Raw genomic sequence first — 23,806 nt, forward strand, 5'->3', positions numbered from 1 at the left:
GAACTTAATACGGGGTTACGACCGACGTCATGTGCGGAGGGTGAACGAAAGAAATGGTTGTAAAAATTTCACGCTGTATTATAACAATCTGAATATAATAATTTGCACCACAACGACAAATTGAACGAAAAAATCTGCACTTGTGTATTCCACGAACTGCCAGACTGCGATTTATTTCCAATACGGCGACGCTCCCTCGTCGAAGTTCATTTGTTATCTCAGAATTGACCACAACAGCATGAATATTGTTCTCGTGTACTTCGCCGCAGAAAAACGACGTGATATAAATTGAAAACTGAAACTTTATATAAGGGCTGTAGCTTGAGGAGTCGGTAGGAACTGGATCGATAACCAGCAGCCTCGCCCTCGACCCTCGACACATCGTCTCCAAGGACGCTGTGCTGCTCCTCTCTTTGCTCCTCCGATGACACACATTTCGGAAGCACAACGAATAACATCGTTTAGCGAGAAAAACTTATTGTTGATGTTGTTCGAATGCGTCAGTCGACGTTCGGGCAGCAGGAACAACGGCGAGGAATCTTGATCAAGCGTTACCTGAAAAGGGAATTTTCGCTAGGGTGCAAGTCGGTTTTCGTGAGACTTGTGGTGCAAATTAACAAATGCGGATTTTTTTGGATAATTGACAAAAAAGGTTGCATGTGGTACGCTCGTCGGAAATTTAAAAAATTTACTTTAAATTCTGAATTAACGACATTTAATCAAATTATTAGCTGTATTTCTTTATAATTATACCATCGAGGTGACAAAAAACGTCGGCATTCAACAACTTCCAACTTGTACAAAACATAGGCAAAATTATTTGCGCTTATCTAACCTCGCCTCTGAAGCATAACCACGACGAAAATCGCATTGATTTTTTTTTGTATTCATGTCATATTTTTAAAGATAACTGATCAACTTTTGAGTAACATGTACACGTTGTTCCAATTTTCTTGATTTTTTTTTTAACAATGTAACAAACAAGTTTTTATAAAAAATAAACAGAGATGCGCTTTGTTGCAATATCAATTAAATAAAATTTTATTATACAGAGTGTTTATAAAAAATCTAAACATTACGATTTCCAAATATCGATATTTTAGTTTTTGTGTCTCTTTAAAAAAGTGCAAAATTGCAGGAACTATCGACTTTACATTACATAAAATCCTTAACAAAAAAGAAAGGCAATAAAAAATAGAGTAAGATGCAATAATTAAATTTAATTTACACAACAAAGCGTTGTACTTATCTCGTCAAAAAATACAGGGTGATTCAAAAATGGCGCACTAACTAACCGATACATCCAATCCAAGCTCGAGAAAACACATTTAAACATTTCTTAGTCAATTTGACACTCACTTACAAAAACAAAATATTGATTTTGATAGATTAAAAAGGGTGAAAAAGTAGCCTCCATTGTCAGATTAACACTGATCTTTTTTTTTTTTTTTGTTTTTTGTAATATTATAAAATGATGAAAACTATGGATAAAGACATCCAAAATTATTTTGAATAACGAAAATCCAATCGATTCCATCTACCTAAGACTAAAGTTCTATAGTTCTTTAAGTAACATAGACTATAAATTTATTTTATTTTCGACTATACAGAATTTTCTGTTTTTGACACATAGCACACAACTAAGTATTTTTAAATAAGACACCCTATATATTTTTAATATTCTGATTGGCTCATTGGAAGTTTTATAACGATACTTTATTTTTGATATTCTGATGCGACATCACATTGTTCGAATTTTCTTGAATTTTTTTAGCAATCCAAGGATTCACAAAAAAATCACAACAGGGTTATTTTTACAATCTCTGGTACAATATTTTAAGGAGATACAAACAGAGATACGCGCTTTGTTGCAGTATCAATTAAACTAAATAAAATACTTGGTTGGATGTCATCGTTTTAATTTTTTTTTTTATATTTTAAGGACGTAAAGTGGATAATTTAAGTTGATTATTACAAAAATATACCATTTTAGACATGTTTTAAGTTTCTTGTTGTCGAAAAAAGCAAAATGTAGCCCCGCCCACCCGCCCTGTCTCAATTGGGATGATTTTTTTATTCGTCGTGAGCCAAGAGGACGAAACTTAACTGAAAAATCCTTATTTCTCAACGAAAAATCAAAAACATGTTTTTGTCTTAGAAGAATTGACCATTTTAAACATGTTTTAAGTTTCTTATTCTGAAAAACGACTACGTACATTAAGCAAAAAAGCAAAATATAAGCCCCGCCCTATTTCAATTGAGATGTTTTTTTTGAGCCAAATGAGCGAACAATTTACCATTTTAAACATGTTTTAAGTTTCAAAAAATTTTTAAGTTTCTAAAAATAAAAATCATCAGAATGGAGATGGTGTGCGTTTATATTTTGCCTTTTTTCTTAATGTACATAGTATTTTTTGAATAACACGATACTCAAAAACATGTTTTTAATTTCTTGTAAAGAAATAAGTATTTTGCAGTTAAGCTTCGCACCCTTGGTTCACGGCGAATTAAAAGGTCATCACAATTGAGATAGGGCGGGTGGGCGGGCTTAGATTTTGCCTTTTTGTTTTAATATGTGTAGACTTCCTTTCACAACATAAAAGTTAAAATATGTATAAAATGGGAAATTTGTATAAGAAAATCCATATTTTCTTTCAAAAATGTGCCATTTAACCATGTTTTAAGTTTCCTGTTGTCGAAATAAGTCTACACATATTAAGAAAAGAAAAAGGCAAAATGGAGCCCCGCCCACCCGCCCGGTCTCAATTGTGATTATTTTTTTTATTCGTCGTGAGCCAAGGGGGCGGAGCTTAACTGCAAAATCCTTATTTCTCTACGAGGAATTAAAAACATGTTTTTGAGTATCGTGTTGTTCACAGAATGCTATGTGTATTAAGAAAAAAATAAAGTCAAAGATTAGGCCCGACCCATACCTGCCCTGATCTCAAACCTCAATTGTGATTATTTTTTCATTCGTTGCCAAATCGAGAGGCGAGGCTTAATTGCAAGATTGTCTTAGAAAAATTTACCATTTTAAACACGTTTTAAATTTCTTATTCTGAAAAACGACTACGTATAATAAGCAACTGCAAAATCCTTATTTCTCTAAGAGAAATTAAAAACATGTTTTTGAGTATCGTGTTGTTCACAGATTACTATGTATACATATTAAAAAAATAATAATAAAGCCAAAGATTAGGCCCCACCCATACCTTCCGCGATCTAAAATCTCAATTTTGATGATTTTTTCATTCGTTGTCAGATCGAGGGGCGGGGCTTAATTGCAAGATTCACATTTGTCTAGAAGAATTTACCATTTTAAACATATTTTAAGTTTCTTATTCTGAAAAACGACTACGTGTAATAAACAAAAAGACAAAATATAAGCCCCGCCCACCCGCCCTGTCTCAATTGTGATGATTTTTTTTTGAGCCAAATGAGCGAAAAATTTACCATTTTAAACGTGTTTTACGATTCTAGAAATAAATATACAGGGTGTCTCTTTTATTTGATACAACCCCTGTAACTTTTTTATTCTTGAAGATAAACCTGTAGTTCTTTAACCAAATTTGTATCATTTTCAAAGATTTATGTGATGGTAAGCACACATTTTTATTATCACTTGCGGTAGAACCGGAAATGACGTCAACTTATTTTTTTTAATGGAACACTAGGTATATTTTTTCATAAATGGAAAGATTGATTTTTTTACTACAAAAAATCAAAAGCAACCGATATTCTAAAATCAATAATGAAAAATTTATTTAGTAAAATATCTGCAAAATTTTCCGTTTATTTCAAAATCTAGTTGCTTGAAAAACAATTGACACATTGTTGCCATCACATAGATCTTTTAAAATGATTCAAATTTGCTCAAAGAACTACAGATTTATCTTTAAAAATAAAAAAGTTACAGGGGTTGTATCAAATAAAAGAGACACCCGGTACACAGTATTATTTGAATAAGACGATACTCAAAAACATATTTTTCATTTCTTCTAAAGAAATAAGTATTGCAGTTAAGCTCTGCCCTTTTGGTTCACGGTGAATAAAACAAATCAACACAGTTGAGATAGGGTGGGTGGGTGGGCTTACATTTTGTCTTTTTGTTTTAATATGTGTAGACTTCTTTTTACAACATGAAACTTAAAATATGCTTAAAGTGGAAAATTTGTATAATAACTGCAAAATCCATATCTTTCAAAAATGTACCATTTTAACCACGTTTCTTGTTGTGAAAAGATGGCTATATACATTAAGAAAAAAATACAAAATATAAGCCCCGCCCACCCGCCCTGTCTCAATTCTGATGATTTTTTTATTCATCGTAAACCGAGAGGCGGAGCTTAATTGCAAAATTCTTATATTTCTAATCGTGTTATATAAAGAAAACTAAATGTATTAATTAATTGTTCTCTTTCTTTCAATATCTAGGTGTCTCTTTTAAAAAAGTGAAGAATTGCGAAAACGATCGACTTTGAAAAAAAAAAAGAAAAACGATAAAAAACAGAATAAGATGCAGTAATAAAATAAAGGGTGTTTTATGTCAAAAAACTGAAATATCGTATTTTAGAATTTTTTATAAACACTATATTACAACTCAATTTAATTTACACCACAACAAAGCGCTTACCTTTGTTTTTCTCTTTAAAAAATACAGGGTGATTCAAAAATGGCTCATTAACTCAAGAATACATAATTAAGTTCACAATCCAACTTCGAGAAAAATCCTTAACGAATTTGTTACGTCAATTTGACGTTCACTTACAAAAACGAAGTATCGATTTTCATTGGCAAAATTCAAGTGCTGTAGTTCTTTGAGTAGCAAACACATAATTATTTTCAACTATACAGTTTTCTGTTTTTGACCTATAACACACAACTTAGTTTTCTTAATAGGACACCCTATATATTTTTAATATTCTGATTGAACTCATTGTAGGTTTTACAACTATTCTTTATTTTCGAAATTCCGATGCGACGCCACGTTGATTATTTTATCAATACAGGATTCACAAAAAACACCACAATAGGGTATTTTTATGGACTTCAGATATAAAAAACAGAACACTCTGTACAGTTGAAAATATTGTTAGTGTATGCTACGTACAACCATTTTTTAGCTTAAAAAGAAATTTATTTTATTCAAGACTACAAAATCATCTGCTGAATAAAATAAAATCAATTAATCATTTTAAGACATACAACCACCCAATGCCCAGATTCAATGTCATCATAACCTCACTTTTTTTGACAGTTCGTATCGATGTAAAAGCAGACATACGTTTAGTGACAAAACAATCAAGAAGTAACTGTGTATTTCTATATTATTGTTTTGTTACATTTTCATATCTACCATGTAACACTAATTATATTATACATAGTGTGTTCATAGAAATTCGGTAAACCGTTTCTGAGACAATCCAACAATCCATGGATATATCAAATTTTTAAATACATTGTGAGTGAGCAATTCTAAAAAATAAAAAATACTACCAATCATAAGCAGTACCGTAAATCGAACTTATTCTTCCACAAATTTGATTTATTAATTTTTCGGAGCCGTCCTCTATTACTTCTAAGTCAATCTTAATGGCTCCAAAATTTCCAAACTCTATTATGTAGGTTCGGAGAAAAACTGTAAAACTTTAATGGACAAACTGTATTTTATTTTAGAACGAATGTGTCAAGTTAAACGTCGGGGCGTATTATAAAAACCCAGGTAAAGAAACACAAATAGCGCTGCAGATTTACAGCACGATTTACTTTTAAAGAAATTTTTAACAGAATTGGCGGGAATTTTCTCTTTTGTTATACATCTTTATCAGGAATGTCATCTAAACACATATGCAGCTACTTGGCGAAAAAAAGACTCATAGGCAAAAAAAATCGCCACCATCTACTCTACCAAAAAATCATAAATACTCACATCCATCCATTACCGACTTGCATCGACGGCACGTCAGGAAATCCTCCGATCGACCCTCTGCGAACAAGTAGAAATTTAAAAACAAGTGAATTCCCATTAACCATCCCAAATGACTTTACAATGCACCTACTTGTAAGACATCAACGGTCGCCACGAATTAAAAAATAAAGAACATAACAAGCGGAAATAATAATCGTTGTTAGGTGGGGTACGTCGGAGGGACGAACGAGTACAAAAAGAAAAAAGCTAGCGAACGGCACGTTAGAAATATGTTAGGCAGACAACAACAAACAGAGACCGGGCCACTTCCGAGAAGCAGTTAGAGACTTTCAACATGTGCCCAAATGGCATACCACCTTTTTCTGCATTATAGATTCAAACTACGCCGACGAACAAAAGGAACCCAGGTGCATGGGTCTAACCAAATAGGAAATTTGAACACTTCAACTAAAACGGTGGAATTTTTTCCAGCGATGTCTTTCAGAGCAGGACTGTTTTGTTAAATGCTATAGCTCGCTCACGTTTTCTCTCTCTCTCTCGCTCGCTGGGTGTGTGGGTGTGTGTGTGTTAATGTCATCGAATTCGGGAATATCTCGAGCAAATGGTAATCGTTAAATCTGACGTGAAAAAAAGTGTAAAACAATGTGAAGCAAAGTACGGCATTCTACACGAAGTCTCGGCACACGCCATGTCGAATTCACATCTGCTCTGTCCTCGGGCACGATCACCAAATTATAATTGAAAAACCTTCTTGCTCGGTTGGGGTGTCCTGATTGGCTATTTGATTTATTTACCCAATTATTTGATTGCAGTTCAAATGTCCAACAAGTGGATGCATTTTGCAGTGAGCGCGCTCGACGGAATAGCACTAAATTAGTGGAAACTTACCTTTTTTTTCCCGAAGCGACTGATGGTTCCACGATCAACGCCGATCCATTGAAATTAAAACCTACAACGAATATAATTACTTTAATGAGAATGAACTTTCTTATCTATTTGTTAACCAAAGGCAGTTATGGGGTTCTGATGGGACTATTTGGAAATAAAAACCGTATCTGGGGTTAGATATGTAACGTATAATTATCCGGCAATCTTGGTCTTAAAATCGGCCATTTTCATGGTACCATGTCCCTTTTTTAATGGAACTACCTCTCACTTGGCACCTCATTTAAAAAGTTTCCGATAAATTGTAACTACAACCAAGAATAAACTCGCTTTTCTCTCTGTTCTCAAAAAGATTTGCTTTAAAAAAAAAAAACATTAATAACTCATGTGTTGTTATAAGGTACGAGACAAAAAAATATCACGGTGCAGAATTTTTGCCTAAATGTATTAAAAGAAAGTGAAGATACCTGGTTGATTGAGTAATTCCATTTTTAATTAATTTAATAAAACATTTTCACAGAAAACACTAAACTGAACGAAATTTATTGAAAATATGTAATTTTGTTAACAGACTTATTGTGACAAATTATTATCACGCTTAAAAGGGAAATAACTAACTAACTAAATGAAAACTAATTTAATACCCAATGTATTTTCCACCTGCTTCTATGAGATTGTAGACGCGTTGCTTCATAGAATTGACCAAATGGATGAAGTAATTGACGCCCAAATTCTCCCAAGCCCCCAAGATACCATCTTTCGATTCATTAACTGTTGCGTACTGCTTCCCATCTTTATAAACCTCTCGTACAAGAGAACTCCATACATTCTCAATAGGGTTGAGATGTAGGCTTTTCGCAGGCTATTATAGCAAAGCTATATTTTGTCGTTGAAACCACATTTTCGATGAATTAGACACATGAATCGACGCATTATTTTGCTGAAAAATCACTTTGCTGTCTTGAAATAGGTTCAAAGGTGGTTTGAGGTGCATTTCCAACGCATCTTGGTAATTCAGAGAGTCCATTCGATTTGATTAATGCTAAGTTATTATTTCCTAAGCTACTAAAGGCACCCCAGACCATAACATTGCCACCTCCTTGAACTCGTTTTGACAAATACTTTGGTTCTTTCCGTAAATCGTGCCAATAATATCTAAAACCATCAGGATCATCAAGATTAACTTTCTTTTCATCTGAAAAAACTATCTGGAACCATTCTTCATTTTTCGTCTGCATTTCTCTGGCCCATTCACGACGTTTTTGAATATGTTTTTTTGTTAACATTTGTTGTTTCTTATATTTGGCGTATTTAACATTTTTGTCATTAGCCAGTACTCGCAAAACTGTTCTTTTTTGAACAGGAAGTCCTAGGGTCGTCTTTATCATTTGAGACGACATGTTATCCTTTATACCCGGAGTCACAATACATCTTTTGGCACGTGCAGTCAGTTTTTCTTTCCTTCCACAATTTTGTCGTCCATTTTCACTGTATTTCTTTCTTACAAACTTGGAGATTGTGGTCCGATCTTTTCAAGTCTTTCATCCTATTTCCGCAAAAGTCAAACCTTGGTCATAGTATGCCTCAATCTGTCCTTTTTCACGTTCTGTTAAATCGTTTTCTTTGCCCATGGCGAAAGACAATTATTGTGGCTCAGCCAATTATATTTCGAGACTTTATCAGTTCTAACAAACAATTGCATATCGTGCATATCATACAAATAAACAACAATTACGCATACTACGTTTTTCTAATTGATTTTTATACAAAAAGTGATGCGTGATAATTTTTTGTCTCAAAATTTCTTGACCCAATTGAGTTTTCACAGATCAGTAATTATTTGATGCAAAAATATCACTGAAAAAAGCATTTTTGTATACTAAATTAACTTCTACTGGGTGTATTATTTAGCCAAAGGTCTAGATAATAAAAAATTCTTAAAAAATTGCACCGTGATAATTTTTTGTCTCGTACCTTATTAACCTCGTTAAGAAAAATTTCCACTAATTTCGACACTATAATGAAAGCCATAAGTCATTACGAAGCTAATTAAACATGAAGAATTACCAGTCATTAGTATTCTCTTGGAAAAGAACATTTACAATCCACAAAAAAAATAAATACGCTAAATATAGACAAAGAATACACAAAAAATTAGGACCATTGCAGTACCAAAGCCAACCTTACTGGAAAATCGTCAGGCAAGTGAGTGAATCCGTCAAGACAATTTCTAAAAATCAAAACCAGTAGTTGAAAATACTAACAAGTTTGAAAAATTAACACGCAATTTTTTTGTTATCTAGAATCCCTTGGAATTATTTTGTTAGAAACTTATTAGAAACCGAATAAGCAGATTCAATTTTTTATAATTTCGTGATTATCCGTTTCATCGTAAGATTGCACGAATATAAAATTTGTAAACTATGGCAGAAATATCAAAAGATTCTATATACCGGGTGTCTGGAAAATGGCGGATTAACTCTTCAATACGTTATGTACGGGGGTTCGGGAAAATAATAAAAAATTCTTTATGACGTAGATTACAAAAAAAAATGTAACTCTACATACGTAAAATTGGTAACACTGCACGCATGTTTTATTTTTTTGCAGGACAATAACCGTGACAACCAGTGCTGCCGCACTAAGCGAAAATGACTTACCTGCATTTTCTTTTTTTTAAATTGAGTCAGTAATAAATTCAAAGAGTTTGAGTCAAATATTATCATTATAGATAATAAAAAAGCACACATTTTCGCGCCGTATAATAAAAACAACTTGTGAATTTTGCCCTATCTACAACTGCCTCAACTTTACTAATAAGCAATTAAAACCTATCTACACTTTGATCGAGTTCACTATGAAACAAAACTTGATCTGTCAAATTTCAATGATAATTCAGTTTGGTTTCTTTAATTTGTATGAATTTGCCTTTATTTTTGTATGGATTGATAATTTGACCACCAGTTTGACTGTTGAAGTTTTTCAAGGTAAATTTAAATTTTCATGTCGTGTCAAATACAGGCAAATGTAAGCCCCACCCACCCGCCCTGTCTCAATTGTGATGACTTTTTTATTCGTCGTGAGCCAAGAGGGCGGAGATTAAACTGCACAATCCTTATTTCTCTACAAGAAATTACCACGGGAGACATGTTTTTGAGCATCGTGTTGTGCAAAAAATATATGTATATTAAAAATTAAAACCAAGTTGAGATCAAGACGGATGGGTGGGGCTTATCTTCTGTTTTTGTTTTTTTTTACTTAATAAGTACATATAGTTTGCTTTGAACGAACGATTAGTCAAGAACATATTTCACACAGCAATTTCTCATAGGAAAGCAAGGACTTTACAAGCAAGCTTCGCCCTACAGCTTACGACGTATAAAAAAAAAATGTCACGATTGAGACAGGGCGGGTGGGCGGGGCTTATATTATGCTTTTTTTTTCTTAATGTAGGTAGTCATCTGTTCTACGTTTGTGTTGTGAAAAGATAACTGCATATATGTATTAAAAAAAAAGGCAAATGTAAGCCCCACCCACCCGCCCTGTCTCAATTGTGATGATTTTTTTAATTCGTCGTGACTCAAGAGGGCGGAGATTAAACTGCACAATCCTTATTTCTCTACAAGAAATTACCATGGGATACACGTTTTTGAGCATCGTGTTGTTCAAAAAATACTATGTATGATAAATATTAAAACCAGACTGAGATCGAGACGGATGGGTGGGGCTTATCTTCTGTATTTTTTTTTTTACTTAATAAGTACATATAGTTTGCTTTGAACGAACGATTAGTCAAGAACACATTTGACACAGCAATTTCTCGTATGAAAGCAAGGATTTTACAATCAAGCTTCGCCCTGCAGCTTACGACGGGTAAAAAAAATATCACGATTGAGATAGGGCGGGTGGGCGGGGCTTATATTATGCTTTTTTCTTAATGTACGTAGTCATCTGTTCTAAGTTTTTGTTGTGAAAAGATAACTGCATACATTACGAAAAAAAAAGCTAAATGTAAGCCCCACCCACCCACCCTCTCGCAATTGTGATGATTTTTTTAATTCGTCGTGAGCCAAGAGGGCGGCGCTTAACTGCACAATCCTTACTTCTCTACAAGAAATTACCAAGGGAGACATGTTTTTGAGCATCGTGTTGTTCAAAAAATACTATGTATATTAAAAATTAAAACCAGATTGAGATCGAAAGGGATGGGAGGGACTTATCTTTTGGCTTTTTTTACTTAATAAATACATATAGTTTTTCTTTGAACGACACGATTAGTCAAGAACATATTTCACACAGCAATTTCTCATAGGAAAGCAAGGACTTTACAAGCAAGCTTCGCCCTACAGCTTACGACGTATAAAAAAAAAATGTCACGATTGAGACAGGGCGGGTGGGCGGGGCTTATATTATGCTTTTTTTTCTTAATGTAGGTAGTCTCATCTGTTCTACGTTTGTGTTGTGATAAGATAACTGCATATATTAAGAAAAAAAAAGGCAAATGTAAACCCCACCCACCCGCCCTGTCTCAATTGTGTTGATTTTTTAATTCGTCGTGAGCCAAGAGGGCGGCGCTTAACTGCACAATCCTTACTTCTCTACAAGAAATTACCAAGGGAGACACGTTTTTGAGCATCGTGTTGTTCAAACAATACTATGTATATTTAAAATTAAAACCAGATTGAGATCGAGACGGATGGGTGGGGCTTATCTTTCAGCTTTTTTTTTACTTAATAAGTACATATAGTTTGCTTTGAACGACACGATTAGTCAAGAACATATTTCACACAGCAATTTCTCGTAGGAAAGCCAGGATTTTACAATTAAGCTTCGCCCTACAGCTTACGACGGGTAAAAAAGAAACCATCACGATTGAGATAGGGCGGGTGGGCGGGGCGTATATTGTGCCTTTTTTTCTTAATGTACGTAGTTATCTGAGTCCTAATGGTTTCCCCGTGTTATATATAGCGATTTAGAACTTGACATGTAATGGTCATTGCAGATAAGGTGTTTACGCTTAGTATATGTATCATGTTTTGTTCACAAAAACGCTCTAAGCGCAAAACTAATTCATACAAAACAAATAAATATATAAAAAGTGTAGGGATGTCATCTAACGCATTCTACAATAATATTTTGACAATTGAATATAAAAATTTAGAAAGGATATACTTACTAGAGCCAAACAAAAACACAAATTTTTCAGTACGTCAATTTTAACATTAATATAGATAGGATATTTTCGCTTAGTGAGGCAGAGTAGTCATTAATCGTTGTGCATTATTATTAATAAAACAAGCTGTTATTTTTCATTAATAAATAAACCAAAACAAAAACAAAACCAACAAAAAAAAATCCAATAAAGCATAACTAACTAAACACTAGAGAAGATGTTCAAAAGTCCTGCCTTTTGATCATTTTTTATAAAAGTTAGTCATCAGCACTTGCTAAGACAAAACTGACTTTGGCAAATGACATACCCTCAAAGAAAAGAGAGGGTGGGTGGGCGGGGCTAGTAGTGCCTAAGATAAGACTAATTTTGGCTTATGAGATACCCTCTAAGAAAAGAGACGGGTGGGTGGGTGGGGCTACTACTTGCTAAGATAAAACTGATTTTGGCTAATGAGATACCTTCCTAAAAAAGAAAGGGTGGGTGGGCGGGGCTAGTACCTGCTAAGATAAGACTGATTTTAGCAAATGACGTATCCTCTAAGAAATTTAATTAAATTATTATAAGAAAAGACACTAGAGGCTCCAAAGCACTTTCAAATTCTTTGCAAACAGGAATACCTAGAACCTCAACATTGTTTTAAATTTTTCAAAAAAAAAACGGTGTTCCAAAATTAACTCAAAAGCAGGTCAGGTCAGAGTTTTCCGAAAACAGAACAAAGTCCCCCAAAATTGTTTTAAATAATTTACAAAAAAAATCTCCATGAGTCTCCCGAATTAAAAAAAAAAAACATTGCGGGTCTCAAGACTATCAATTTCGCAAGTTCATCTAGCAACAAAACACCAGATTCCTTTAAATTTATCCAAAAATAAAACACCAGGGGACCTAAAATTAACTGCGAACATTTTCAACGTAGAGTTTTGAAAACTTTGAGAATTTTTGATACGTCAAACATTTTTCCGAGAAAAGCTTAAGACTAAAGTTTGCGCTCTATGCTTAAAACTACCATGAACTTAAATAATGGTATTGATATACCACAATTTAAGAAACTAGTGGCATTTCTAAAGACGAAAAATATTGGACATCATCCAAAAAAATCTAAGATATTATAGATATACTAGAGTGCAAAAAAACAAATTTCTGTTGGAAGCTCCTGCCGAAATTTATATTATAATTAAAGGAGACAAACTCTCGTCGATTTTTCTACTCAGTTCGTCAAGGGAAATGTGTAAATCAACTTGTGTGGTGAGCATAAAATACTACAGGATAAACACCTCTAAAATTTGCCGAATATTTAAACCTCAAAATACAAAATCTTACACAGGACATGCTTTCAGAAGGACGTCGGCGACTTTATTGGCAGCAGCAGTGTCACCTCGTTTATCATTTTATTATATCATACAGAATTACTTTAGAAAAAAGAAAAACAAGAAAAAATACGATTTTCTCGTTCCTTTATTGGTTTTTCTCACTTCCTTCAAAGCCGCACGTTTGCTTTATAGAATTAAGCATTTCCACGTAAAAATAACGTTTTCCGCTGCGCAGTTTTCCCAAACTGGCCAATAAATCAGCTGTAGATTTAGCTGAACTGTGAAGTAAAAGTATCATCAGTTGTTCTTGTCACGAAATCAAAATCTATGAGTCCGCTTGTTTTAAAAATGTGCTTGATGTAAGAATTTCAGCGAAATTAGATGAAACGTTTCTGAGATAATCGATAAAATAAATAGGTAATTATTACTAAAATAATAAAAAAACGCTACTAAAGACATTATTTCTCATTTTTGACATCACTGATAAATATATTAAATAGGAACGGAACGCGCCCAGAACCTTGAGGAACATACCAAACTTAAGACTACTAATTCAGACTTTTTAGAACGATTACTGAAAATATCCCACGTGGATGACCTTATCCTGACATTTAGCAAATTTCTGACATACTCTGACAAATCTTGCGCTTTCGAGCAGTGTAGGCGGCGTAACACCGCCAAAGAACTTGGTCCATTGTTACCGAACATTTTCGACAATGTTAAACCAGACCTAAAATCAACCCACTCGAAAGATAGGTAACAAATTTAACAAAACCTACGACGCCAAAGCCAACACTGCGCATTTTCGGGTGTCTTTTCGGCCTCGGTTGTATCAAATTCAGGCGGGAATTTTTCTCCACTGGGTGTTGTTTGTTTGGCAACGATCAGCCGAGTCGGCCCCCTACGAAAACCGGCTTTGTCACACTAGAATACCTACCGGTCACATTCGCAAAAAAAGGCTTAATCAGTGCAGCTCGCACACGGGATGCTGTTATTGCATCGGAGGTGATAAAAGCGTGGTTACGTCGATCACCGCCAATAAACAACAAACTCAAAAAAGTTGAAATTGCTATTGTCATTTTTTTTTATAATTTTAAACAATATATTTTCTTCTGTCTGAAGTCTAATTTAATATTTATTTGAAAATGCGTCATTCATTTTTCGAAAGAGAGGAATAAATGAATTCTAGTGAATGCTCTAATCATTAAATCCCCCTCAATGTCGAATATGTGTACATATCTCAAAGTTCGTTACGTAATCTACTAGATAAAATGATACATTTTATTGTACTGGAGTTTGTTTAGAAGACCTGTATCACTAAAGTTAACACATTTAAGTAATATTTTGATAAATCGTATTTTTCGAATGTGGGATGAACAGATAAAGTTCGATTGACTTTAAAAACGTGGACTCCACAAAATATTTGTCCCTGAATATTTCTAGACTATCGTGAACGTCTAGAAAGTTATTACTGACACATTTAACAAATTTTAAACAGTTTACATCTAATGAACAATTCTGTGATGATTCTAAAAATATGTTAGGCAACACTTGATTTTTCAAGCCTTCCATAGTTGAGATAAGCCACTTTTAATTGACCTTTTTGTTTTTCATAAAAAATTTGAAAAATCAACTACATTGTGGGACAAGATTACTACAATTATTTTAAAAACTACTAGATGAATCTGGAAGTGAGTAGTATCTTTTATTAATAATTAAAAAGAAATTGAAAAAAATGGGGAGGGGGGGGTTGATTTGAAAAAATGTTGAAATTCCCTGCTGTTGTCATTAAAAACAAATAATAAAAAAATCTTGGCGGTCCCGTTGTCTTTTCTTCAGAACTTAAAAGGAAGTTGGGGACCCAGGACTCTTATTTTTAAAAGAATCTAAAAAAAGTAGTTGGTTTGAAATTAAATTTGTTTAAAAAATCCAAAAAACTCATTTCAGTGGTTGATTCTGGAAAAATGGTAAGAGTTATCTAAAAATGTCGGTGGTTAAGTTTCGAAGATGGTCGAAAAATCCCAAATTTTTATTTTTTTTTCTGAAAAAGATCTCTAAAATTCCTCAATAAATGCCAGGATATAGATTTAGATGTGCTGATTCCAAAAATTTAGCGTCCTTATCGTCTCAGGTCAAGATTTTAGAAATCTGTTATATTCAGCGGTTGGTTCTGGAAAAATGGTAGGAGTTTTGGCAGAAATGAAACTGAAAGCAGGTTGTGGAGGTGAAATGAAATAAGAAAATGACTCCAAAACCGAATGCTCTGAATTCTTGAAAACGTTTTCAGGTTATCGTAAACATGGTAAAATGATGATCAAAATTTATGCGTTTATCCCCTCCTGAAAAATTAATGACCTCATCACAAAATTTTGCCGAATAAATGTTATTTAAACTTTATAGAATAACATATATCTGCCCTGTGTTGAGTTCTTATCCTACACATCCAGATTAAAAAAAAAAAATGTGTAACAATAGTTATACTCCTATAGTTGTGGTTTATGAGTTCGTGTTCAGTTTTTATCCTTGACGTCCAGATTTTTAGAAAAAAATCTTTCTTATGATAATTTCTTATAGAGAAATAAGGATTTTGCAAACCAAATTCCGCCATTCAACTCATGATGAATAAAATATTCATCACAATCCAGAAGGGGTGGGTGGGCGGGGCTTATATTTTGTCCCTTTTTTCTTAATATACCAAGACTTCTTTTCCCCACAAGAAACTGAAAGCATGTTTAACTTTCCTGTTGAAATAAAACCCTATGTATTAAAAAAAAAACAAAGATTAAGCCCCACCCACCCGCCCCGATCTCAATTATGATGAGTTTTTTCCTAATCAGACCGAAGGGCGGAGTTTAAATGTAACATCAATATTTCTCTAAAAATTCTACCCTTTAAAAAATATATATTTATGATAATTTCTTGTAGAGAAATAAGGATTTTGCAAACTAAATTCCGCCATTCTCAACTCATGATGAATATTCACCACAATTGAGAAGGGGTGAGTGGGCGGGGCTTATATTTTGTTCCTTTTTTCTTAATATACAAAGTCTTCTTTTCCCCTCAAAAAACTGAAAGCAGGTTTAACTTTCATGTTGTTGAAAGAAAACTCTATATACATATTAAAAAAAAACAAAGATTAAGCCCCACCCACCCGCCCCGATCTCAGTTGTGATGAGTTTTTTTTTATTCCTAATCAGACTAAAGGGCGGAGCTTAAATGTAACATCAATATTTCTCTAAAAAATTCTACCCTTTTAAAAATACATTTCTTATGATAATTTCTTCTAGAGAAATAAGGATTTTGCAAACTAAATTCCGCCGTTCAACTCATGATGAATAAAATATTCACCACAATCGAGAAGGGGTGGGTGGGCGGGGCTTATATTTTGCCCAGTTTTTCTTAATATACGACGTCTTCTTTTCCCCTCAAAAAACTGAAGGCAGGTTTAACTTTCGTGTTGTTGAAAAAAACTCTATATACATATTAAAAAAAAAAACAAAGATTAAGCCCCACCCACCCGCCCCGATCTCAATTGTGATGAGTTTTTTATTCCCAATCAGACCAAAGGGCGGAGCTTAAATGTAACATCAACATTTCTCTAAAAAATTCTACCCAGTTAAAAATATCTTTCTTATGATAATTTCTTGGAGAGAAATAAGGATTTTGTAAACTAAATTCCGCCATTCAACTCATGATGGATAAAATATTCGTCACAATCAAGAAGGGGTGGGTGGGCGGGGCTTATGTTTTGTCCATTTTTTCTTAATATACGAAGTCTTCTTTTCCATTCAAGAAACTGAAAGCAGGTTTAACTTTCGTGTTGTTGAAAAAAACTCTATATACATATAAAAAAAAAAAAACAAAGATTAAGCCCCACCCACCCGCCCCGATCTCAATTGTGATGAGTTTTTTATTCCTAATCAGACCAAAGGGCGGAGCTTAAATGTAACATCAATATTTCTCTAAAAAATTCTACCCTTTTAAAAATATCCTTCTTATGATAATTTCTTGTAGAGAAATAAGGATTTTGCAAACTAAATTCCGCCATTCAACTCATGATGGACAAAATATTCATCACAATCGAGATGGGGTGGGTGGGCGGGGCTTATATTTTGTCCCTTTTTTCTTAATATACGAAGTCTTCTTTTCCCCACAAGAAACTGAAGGCAGGTTTAACTTTCGTGTTGATGAAAGAAAACTCTATATATATATTAAAAAAAAATTGGTCTAAAGAGTTTAGACAGTACTTCCCTCGCTGTCGGAAACTTGACGACTGCATGCCTATTGTGTGTGTGAGTAAAGTAAACTTACGCTTTCATTTATTTTCTTGAATCACCCTGTATATGCAAATCCAAAAATTATGAATGGAGTGATAGATCACAAGTACAGACTGATCATATTTTGTACATTTTAGATATGATTTATTCGGCAAATTTTCGAGCTGACGTCATCAAGTTTTTGGAGGGGATAAGCAAATATATTTTGACTAAACATTTATTATGCTCTTTATAACCTTAAAACATCTGCAAGATGTCAGAGCATTCCGTTTTGTAGTTCCTGATTAAATCAATAAAATATATTTACGCATTCATTAATTTTTTTGAGTCACTCTGTATATGCAAATCCAAAAAATATGAATGGAGTGATAAATGACAAGTACAGCGTCATCATATTTTGTATATTTTAGATATGATTTATTCGGCAAACTTTCGAGCTGACGTCATCAAGTTTTTGGAGGGGATAAGCAAATATATTTTGACTAAACATTTATTATGCTCTTTATGACCTTAAAACATCTGCAAGATTTCAGAGCATTCGGTTTTGTAGTTCCTGATTAAATCAATAAAATATATTTACGCATTCATTAATTTTTTTGAGTCACCCTGTATATGCAAATCCAAAAAATATGAATGGAGTGATAGATCACAAGTACAGACTCATCATATTTTGTACATTTTAGATATGATTTATTCCACAAACTTTTGAGCTGACGTCATCAAGTTTTTGGAGGGGATAAGCAAATATTTTTTGACTAAAGATTTATGATGCTCTTTATAGCCTTAAAACATCTGCAACATTTCAAAGCATTCTGGTTAGCAGATTAAAAATTAAATTTCAAAATGTTGTTTTATAATTTTGATTTTTTTTTCAAAAATCTGGACGTTTCGGGTGAAAAGTCGATTCAGAGTTGTAAACTACATGTGTAGGACTATGTTATTTTATACAATTGAAAACCCATTTACTATGTACAATTTTGAAGTGACGTCATCGCATTAGTGGTGGGGATGATTAGACAAATTTTGGTTAGCGTTTTACCATCTACATGATATTCTTAATATAAGTACAAAATTTCACAACAATCGGTCGAGTACTTTCGGAGATTATCTGTCTAATAAAAATCCGGGACAACAGACGGACAGACGGACGGACAGACGGACAGACGGACAGACGGACAGACGGACGGACAGACGGACAGACGGACGGACAGACGGACAGACGGACAGACAGACGGAAATGGGAGACCTATTTCTTAGTCTTCTAGGGGTCATGAAAGATCGAGAAAACGTAAAAGTAGAGAGTCGGCCGCCGGACTCGATTACAATACTTCCTTTGCTTACGCTCGGGAAGTAAAAAACAAAGATTAAGCCCCACCCACCCGCCCCGATCTCAATTGTGATGAGTTTTTTATTCCTCATCAAGACCAAAGGGCGGAGCTTAAATGTAACATCAATATTTCTCAAAAAATTCTACCCTTTTAAAAATATCTTTCTTATGATAATTTCTTGTAGACAAATAAGGATTTTGCAAACTAAATTCCGCCATTCAACTCATGATGGACAAAATATTCATCACAATCGAGATGGGGTGGGTGGGCGGGGCTTATATTTTGTCCCTTTTTTCTTAATATACGAAGTCTTCTTTTCCCCACAAGAAACTGAAGGCAGGTTTAACTTTCGTGTTGATGAAAGAAAACTTTATATACATATTAAAAAAAAAAAAACAAAGATTAAGCCCCACCCACCCGCCCCGATCTCAATTGTGATGAGTTTTTTATTCCTATTCAGACCAAAGGGCGGAGCTTAAATGTAACATCAATATTTCTCAAAAAATTCTACCCTTTTAAAAATATCTTTCTTATGATAATTTCTTGTAGAGAAATAAGGATTTTGCAAACTAAATTCCGCCATTCAACTCATGATGGACAAAATATTCATCACAATCGAGATGGGGTGGGTGGGCGGGGCTTATATTTTGTCCATTTTTTCTTAATATACGAAGTCTTCTTTTCCCCTCAAAAAACTGAAAGCATGTTTAACTTTCCTGTTGTTGAAAGAAAACTCTACATATTAAAAAAAAAAACAAAGATTAAGCCCCACCCAGCCGCCCCGATCTCAGTTGTGATGGTTTTTTATTCCTAATCAGACCGAAGGGTGGAGTTTAATTGTAACATCAATATTTCTATAAAAAATTCGACCATTTTAAAAACATATTTCATGTGGTAATTTTTTGTAGAGAAATGAGGATTTTGCAACTAAACTCCGCCCTTCAGCTTACGATGAATAAAGCATTCATTACACTAGAGATAAGGTGGGTACTAGCCCCGTCCACCCACCCTTTATTTTCTTAGAATAGTAGGTCATCTGCCAAAATCTTATCTTGGCAAAGATGAGACTGATTTTTGCAAATGACATATCCTCTAAGAAAATAAGGGTGGGTGGGCGGGACTAGTACCTGTCAAGAAGAGACTGATTTTGGCAGATGACTTATTCTTCTAAGAAAATAAAGACTGGGTGGGTGGGGCTAGTACTTGCTAAAAATAAAAAATTTAAAAATCAAAAAATGACAAATTGAAAAATCCGATAAATGCGAAATCGGAAAGTTGTACATCTGTATAATCGGAAAATCAAAACTAAAATATGTATCGAAAAATTGAAAAAAAAAATCAAATCTCGAATTCGGAATTCCAGTTTTCATTTGACAATTTTGCAGTTTTTAATTCCAATCTTTTGATTTTTCAAGTTTTAACTTTACAATTTTGAAATTTTTTGATTTTTAATTTTTCAAGTTCTCGAGTTAAAATCTTTCTTTTTCATTTTTCGATTTTTTAATTAAACGAACAAATTTCTTCGAACCGAAATTTTGAAAAACCGAAAAATCCAAAAATTGAAAATTACAAACAAAATTTTCAGATGTTTTAAAGTTACGGTAAACGTGGCAAATAGCTGATCAAAATTACTTTTTACTCCGTTCCAAAAAGCCGGAAAAAAAATCAAAAATCGAAAATTTAAAAAAATAAACATCAATTTTCCAGATATTTTTAAAAATCAAATAATTGAGAAATCGGAAAACTGCCAAAATTGTAAAATTAAAAAATCGAAAGTTTTTTCAGTTACCCAGAGAAATCAAAAATCGAAAGAAAATTTTAAGGACCATATGGGGACCAATAAAATTAGATGAGAATGAATACCGAGAAAGAATGAACCGTTAACACAGGAAATAGATGAAAATGTGGCAAAAAAAACAAAGCAACCAAAAGTAAAACGAATTAGCTATGGACGTGGTAAAAGAAATAAAAAAGATGAATAGGCAAAGTAAGAAGAATCAGAAAGAATAAGGGAATGGTAACAAAAAAGAGAATGAATAGCAGAACGGGAAGAAAACGGGAATGTCGCCAGACTGAACAATAAAGAAGATGACTTCTAGGAGTATACCGGGTGTCTGGAAAATGGCGGATTTCAGAACCCTAGGTTTAAAATGTTCGCAGTTAATTTTAGGTCCCCTGGTGTTTTATTTTCGGATAAATTTAAAGAAATCTGGTATGTTGTTGCTGGATGAACTTGAGCTTTTCGTGTTTTATTTTTTATGAATTTGAAAAAGTCTTTAGTGCCGAAATGTTTTTCTTTTTAATTCGGGCGACTTTTGGGTACCCATGGTGTATTATTTTGAGAGGGGAGTTTGGTGTTCTATTTTTGGAAAATTCTGACCTGACCTGTTTTTGAGTTAATTTTTGGATTCCGTTTTTTTTTGCAAAAGTTAGAACAATCTTGATGTTCTAGGTATTCCTAGAAGATGCCACTTACGAAAGTGTGCGAAAGGTTGAGCCCAGAAACTCAATTAACACGGTTCTAACCCGGAAAACGATCATGTCTAGGTATTCCTGTTTGGAAAAAATTTGAAAGTGCTTTGGAGCCTCTAGTCCCTTTTCTTATAATAATTTATTTAAATTTCTTAGAGGATACGTCATTTACTGAAATCAGTCTCGTTTCAGCAGATACTAGCCCCGCCCACCCACCCTCTCTTTTCTTATAGGATATCTCATCTGGCAAAATCAGTCTTATCTTAGCAGGTACTAACCCCGCCCACCCACCCTCTCTTTTCTTAGAAGATATCTCATTTGCCAAAATCAGTTTTGTCTTTGCAGGTGCTAGTATTTGCCAAAATAAGACTCATTTTGGCCAATGACCTACTCTTCTAAGAAAATAAAGCATAGGTCATCTGCCAAATATATATCCTCTAAGAAAATATGGGTGGGTGGGCGGGGCTAGTACTTGTTAAAACAAGAAGATTTTGACAGATTAATAGATATGTAAAAAATCACAGAAGAAAAAATCTGAATTTTACCAAAAACACTAAATCATCTCAAACGAATATCTTATGAAAACTATTGTTTACCGATTTCAATCGTATTACGTCTATCAATATTTTTTAAATAGCCAAAACATCAGAAAGAGCCAAATAAACATGTTCGTTGCACCAATATCGATAAAGTCAGTGTTTTAACAACCAAAATTTTCCGAAATTTGTAAAAAAAAAATGAATAAAAAATGTGCCGCATGATTTTTAGATCAAAAAATTTAGTCAATTATTTTTTTGAATGCTTCACATCTCCTTAGAAGTCTGAAGTTGTGCTATTTTCAAACTCTTTATGACGGATTGTAACTTTTTTCCTATAACACGTATTGAAATTACTGTAATTTTGTTTTTTACATTTTCTATTGTTATGAGAACTAAATGTCTGAAAAATAATCAACTCTCTCAGGTCACAAGTGTTGACACAAGAAGCAGCTGAAAGTCACTAAAATCGGTAAATTATAACTAAGTTTCAGTAGCCTACCATTTATTGTTGCTTGTTCAGGGATAGGGTACTTATATTTATTATTGAAAACACCCTTCTTAGTAAAATAAAATTATAATCATTTCAATACGTATTTTTTTCATCAAAATCAAAAATCATCGTGACCATACATTATCATACGAAAATAAAAAATTCTCTGAAACTCCAGCTATGATTATTTTAAAAGATGCCCTAATCACAATGAAGTCTGACTGTACAATCGTTTTCGTCACACTGGCATCATTACCACCAAAATTCAGACATTTACCCCCACTAAAAAAAGATGACGTCATTAGAAAAATCATTAAATAAATTTTCATTACATAGTACGTTATGAAACACTTTTTCAGCTTAGTTTTTAATATTGATTAAACCGAGTCTCGAAGAAATTAATTCATGAATCGATTATCTCAGAAACCGTCGTCTAATTTCCCCGAAATTCTGACAACACAGTCACACGATTTCCGGCGTTGTTTATTCGTAGCACAAAATATCTTTCTCTGATACGGATTATCTTAAAGATTTGGCCTATGACAGGCTGCAATTTTCGAATTCCATCGTCCCCTGCCTTTTGCGCAGGCGCCGTTTTCCAGCAACACGTGAAGCAACGAATTAATAAACACACGAGGTTAAGGTAAACTTTTGGCATTCTTGCGGTGCCTTTAAATAGCGGCGGGAATTTTTCTCCAATCTCGTGTTGTTTGTTGGCCCCCCTACGAAAACCGGCTCTGTCACACTAGAATACCTACCGGTCGCATTCTAGAAAAAAAGCCGCAATGAGTCAAATAAGGGCTTGGAGAGGGCCCAAAGTCGCGGAATTTCGGCATGTGTCAATGACACCGACCAGTCAAAACTTCAAAACACGCGTCTCGCCAGAGCCGGCTCTTGACAAACGTGACGTTGTTCGGTAAAAGTACCGAGTTGACAGGCTTACCGTTGAGTTTGTCGATGGCTTTGTCTGCGGAGGACTGGTCCGGACAGTCCACAAAGGCATAACCTCCACGCTTGACCAAAATATTGGTGCAGGACAAGTTCTGGTCGACGAAGAGTTGTCTGAGGGCGTTCTCGTTGGTCTCCGATGGTAAATTGCCGATGTACAGCTTGCTCATGGTAATGGGGGGAATCTTGCCGGCCGCCGTCGTATTCATAGACACTTTTTTCGCGATTCGATCGAATGACACTTGAGATAAATTACAAAGAAAGTTTCAAGTTCCCGAAACACGTCCGCCACCTCGTTCGTACAACAAACTTTTTTGACATGCGCACTCTTGCCAACATTGCTGACCGCGAAGATTGAATGCGGACAAGTGTCATTGGGCGGCGAAGTGCACGTGACGCTTGCAATTGCCGATTGGTGCGAATCTCGCATTTTTCTTTGGAGGGAATTTTTCGAATTA

At 34.1% G+C, this 23,806-nt stretch overlaps 1 protein-coding gene across 2 annotated transcripts in view; it reads right to left on the reverse strand.

Moving 5' to 3' along the window:
- Imp (IGF-II mRNA-binding protein) overlaps positions 1 to 23,662 on the reverse strand; it is a 123,834-nt gene extending 100,172 nt beyond the window's left edge. For both annotated transcript variants that reach the window (XM_064058051.1, XM_064058050.1), the window contains exons 1-3: positions 23,344 to 23,662; positions 6,818 to 6,878; positions 5,930 to 5,986 (exon numbers count right to left, since the gene is read on the reverse strand). In XM_064058051.1, coding sequence (XP_063914121.1) covers positions 5,930 to 5,986; positions 6,818 to 6,878; positions 23,344 to 23,557 — 332 coding nt within the window. In that variant the 5' untranslated portion in view covers positions 23,558 to 23,662. The remainder of the gene's footprint in view (positions 1 to 5,929; positions 5,987 to 6,817; positions 6,879 to 23,343) is intronic.
- Between the last annotated feature and the right edge of the window lie 144 nt (positions 23,663 to 23,806).

This window comes from Zophobas morio, unplaced genomic scaffold, assembly GCF_036711695.1.
Source record: "Zophobas morio isolate AGI-343-1 ecotype UQ-CSIRO unplaced genomic scaffold, CSIRO_AGI_Zmor_V1 ptg000017l, whole genome shotgun sequence".
Lineage (NCBI taxonomy): Eukaryota > Metazoa > Arthropoda > Insecta > Coleoptera > Tenebrionidae > Zophobas > Zophobas morio.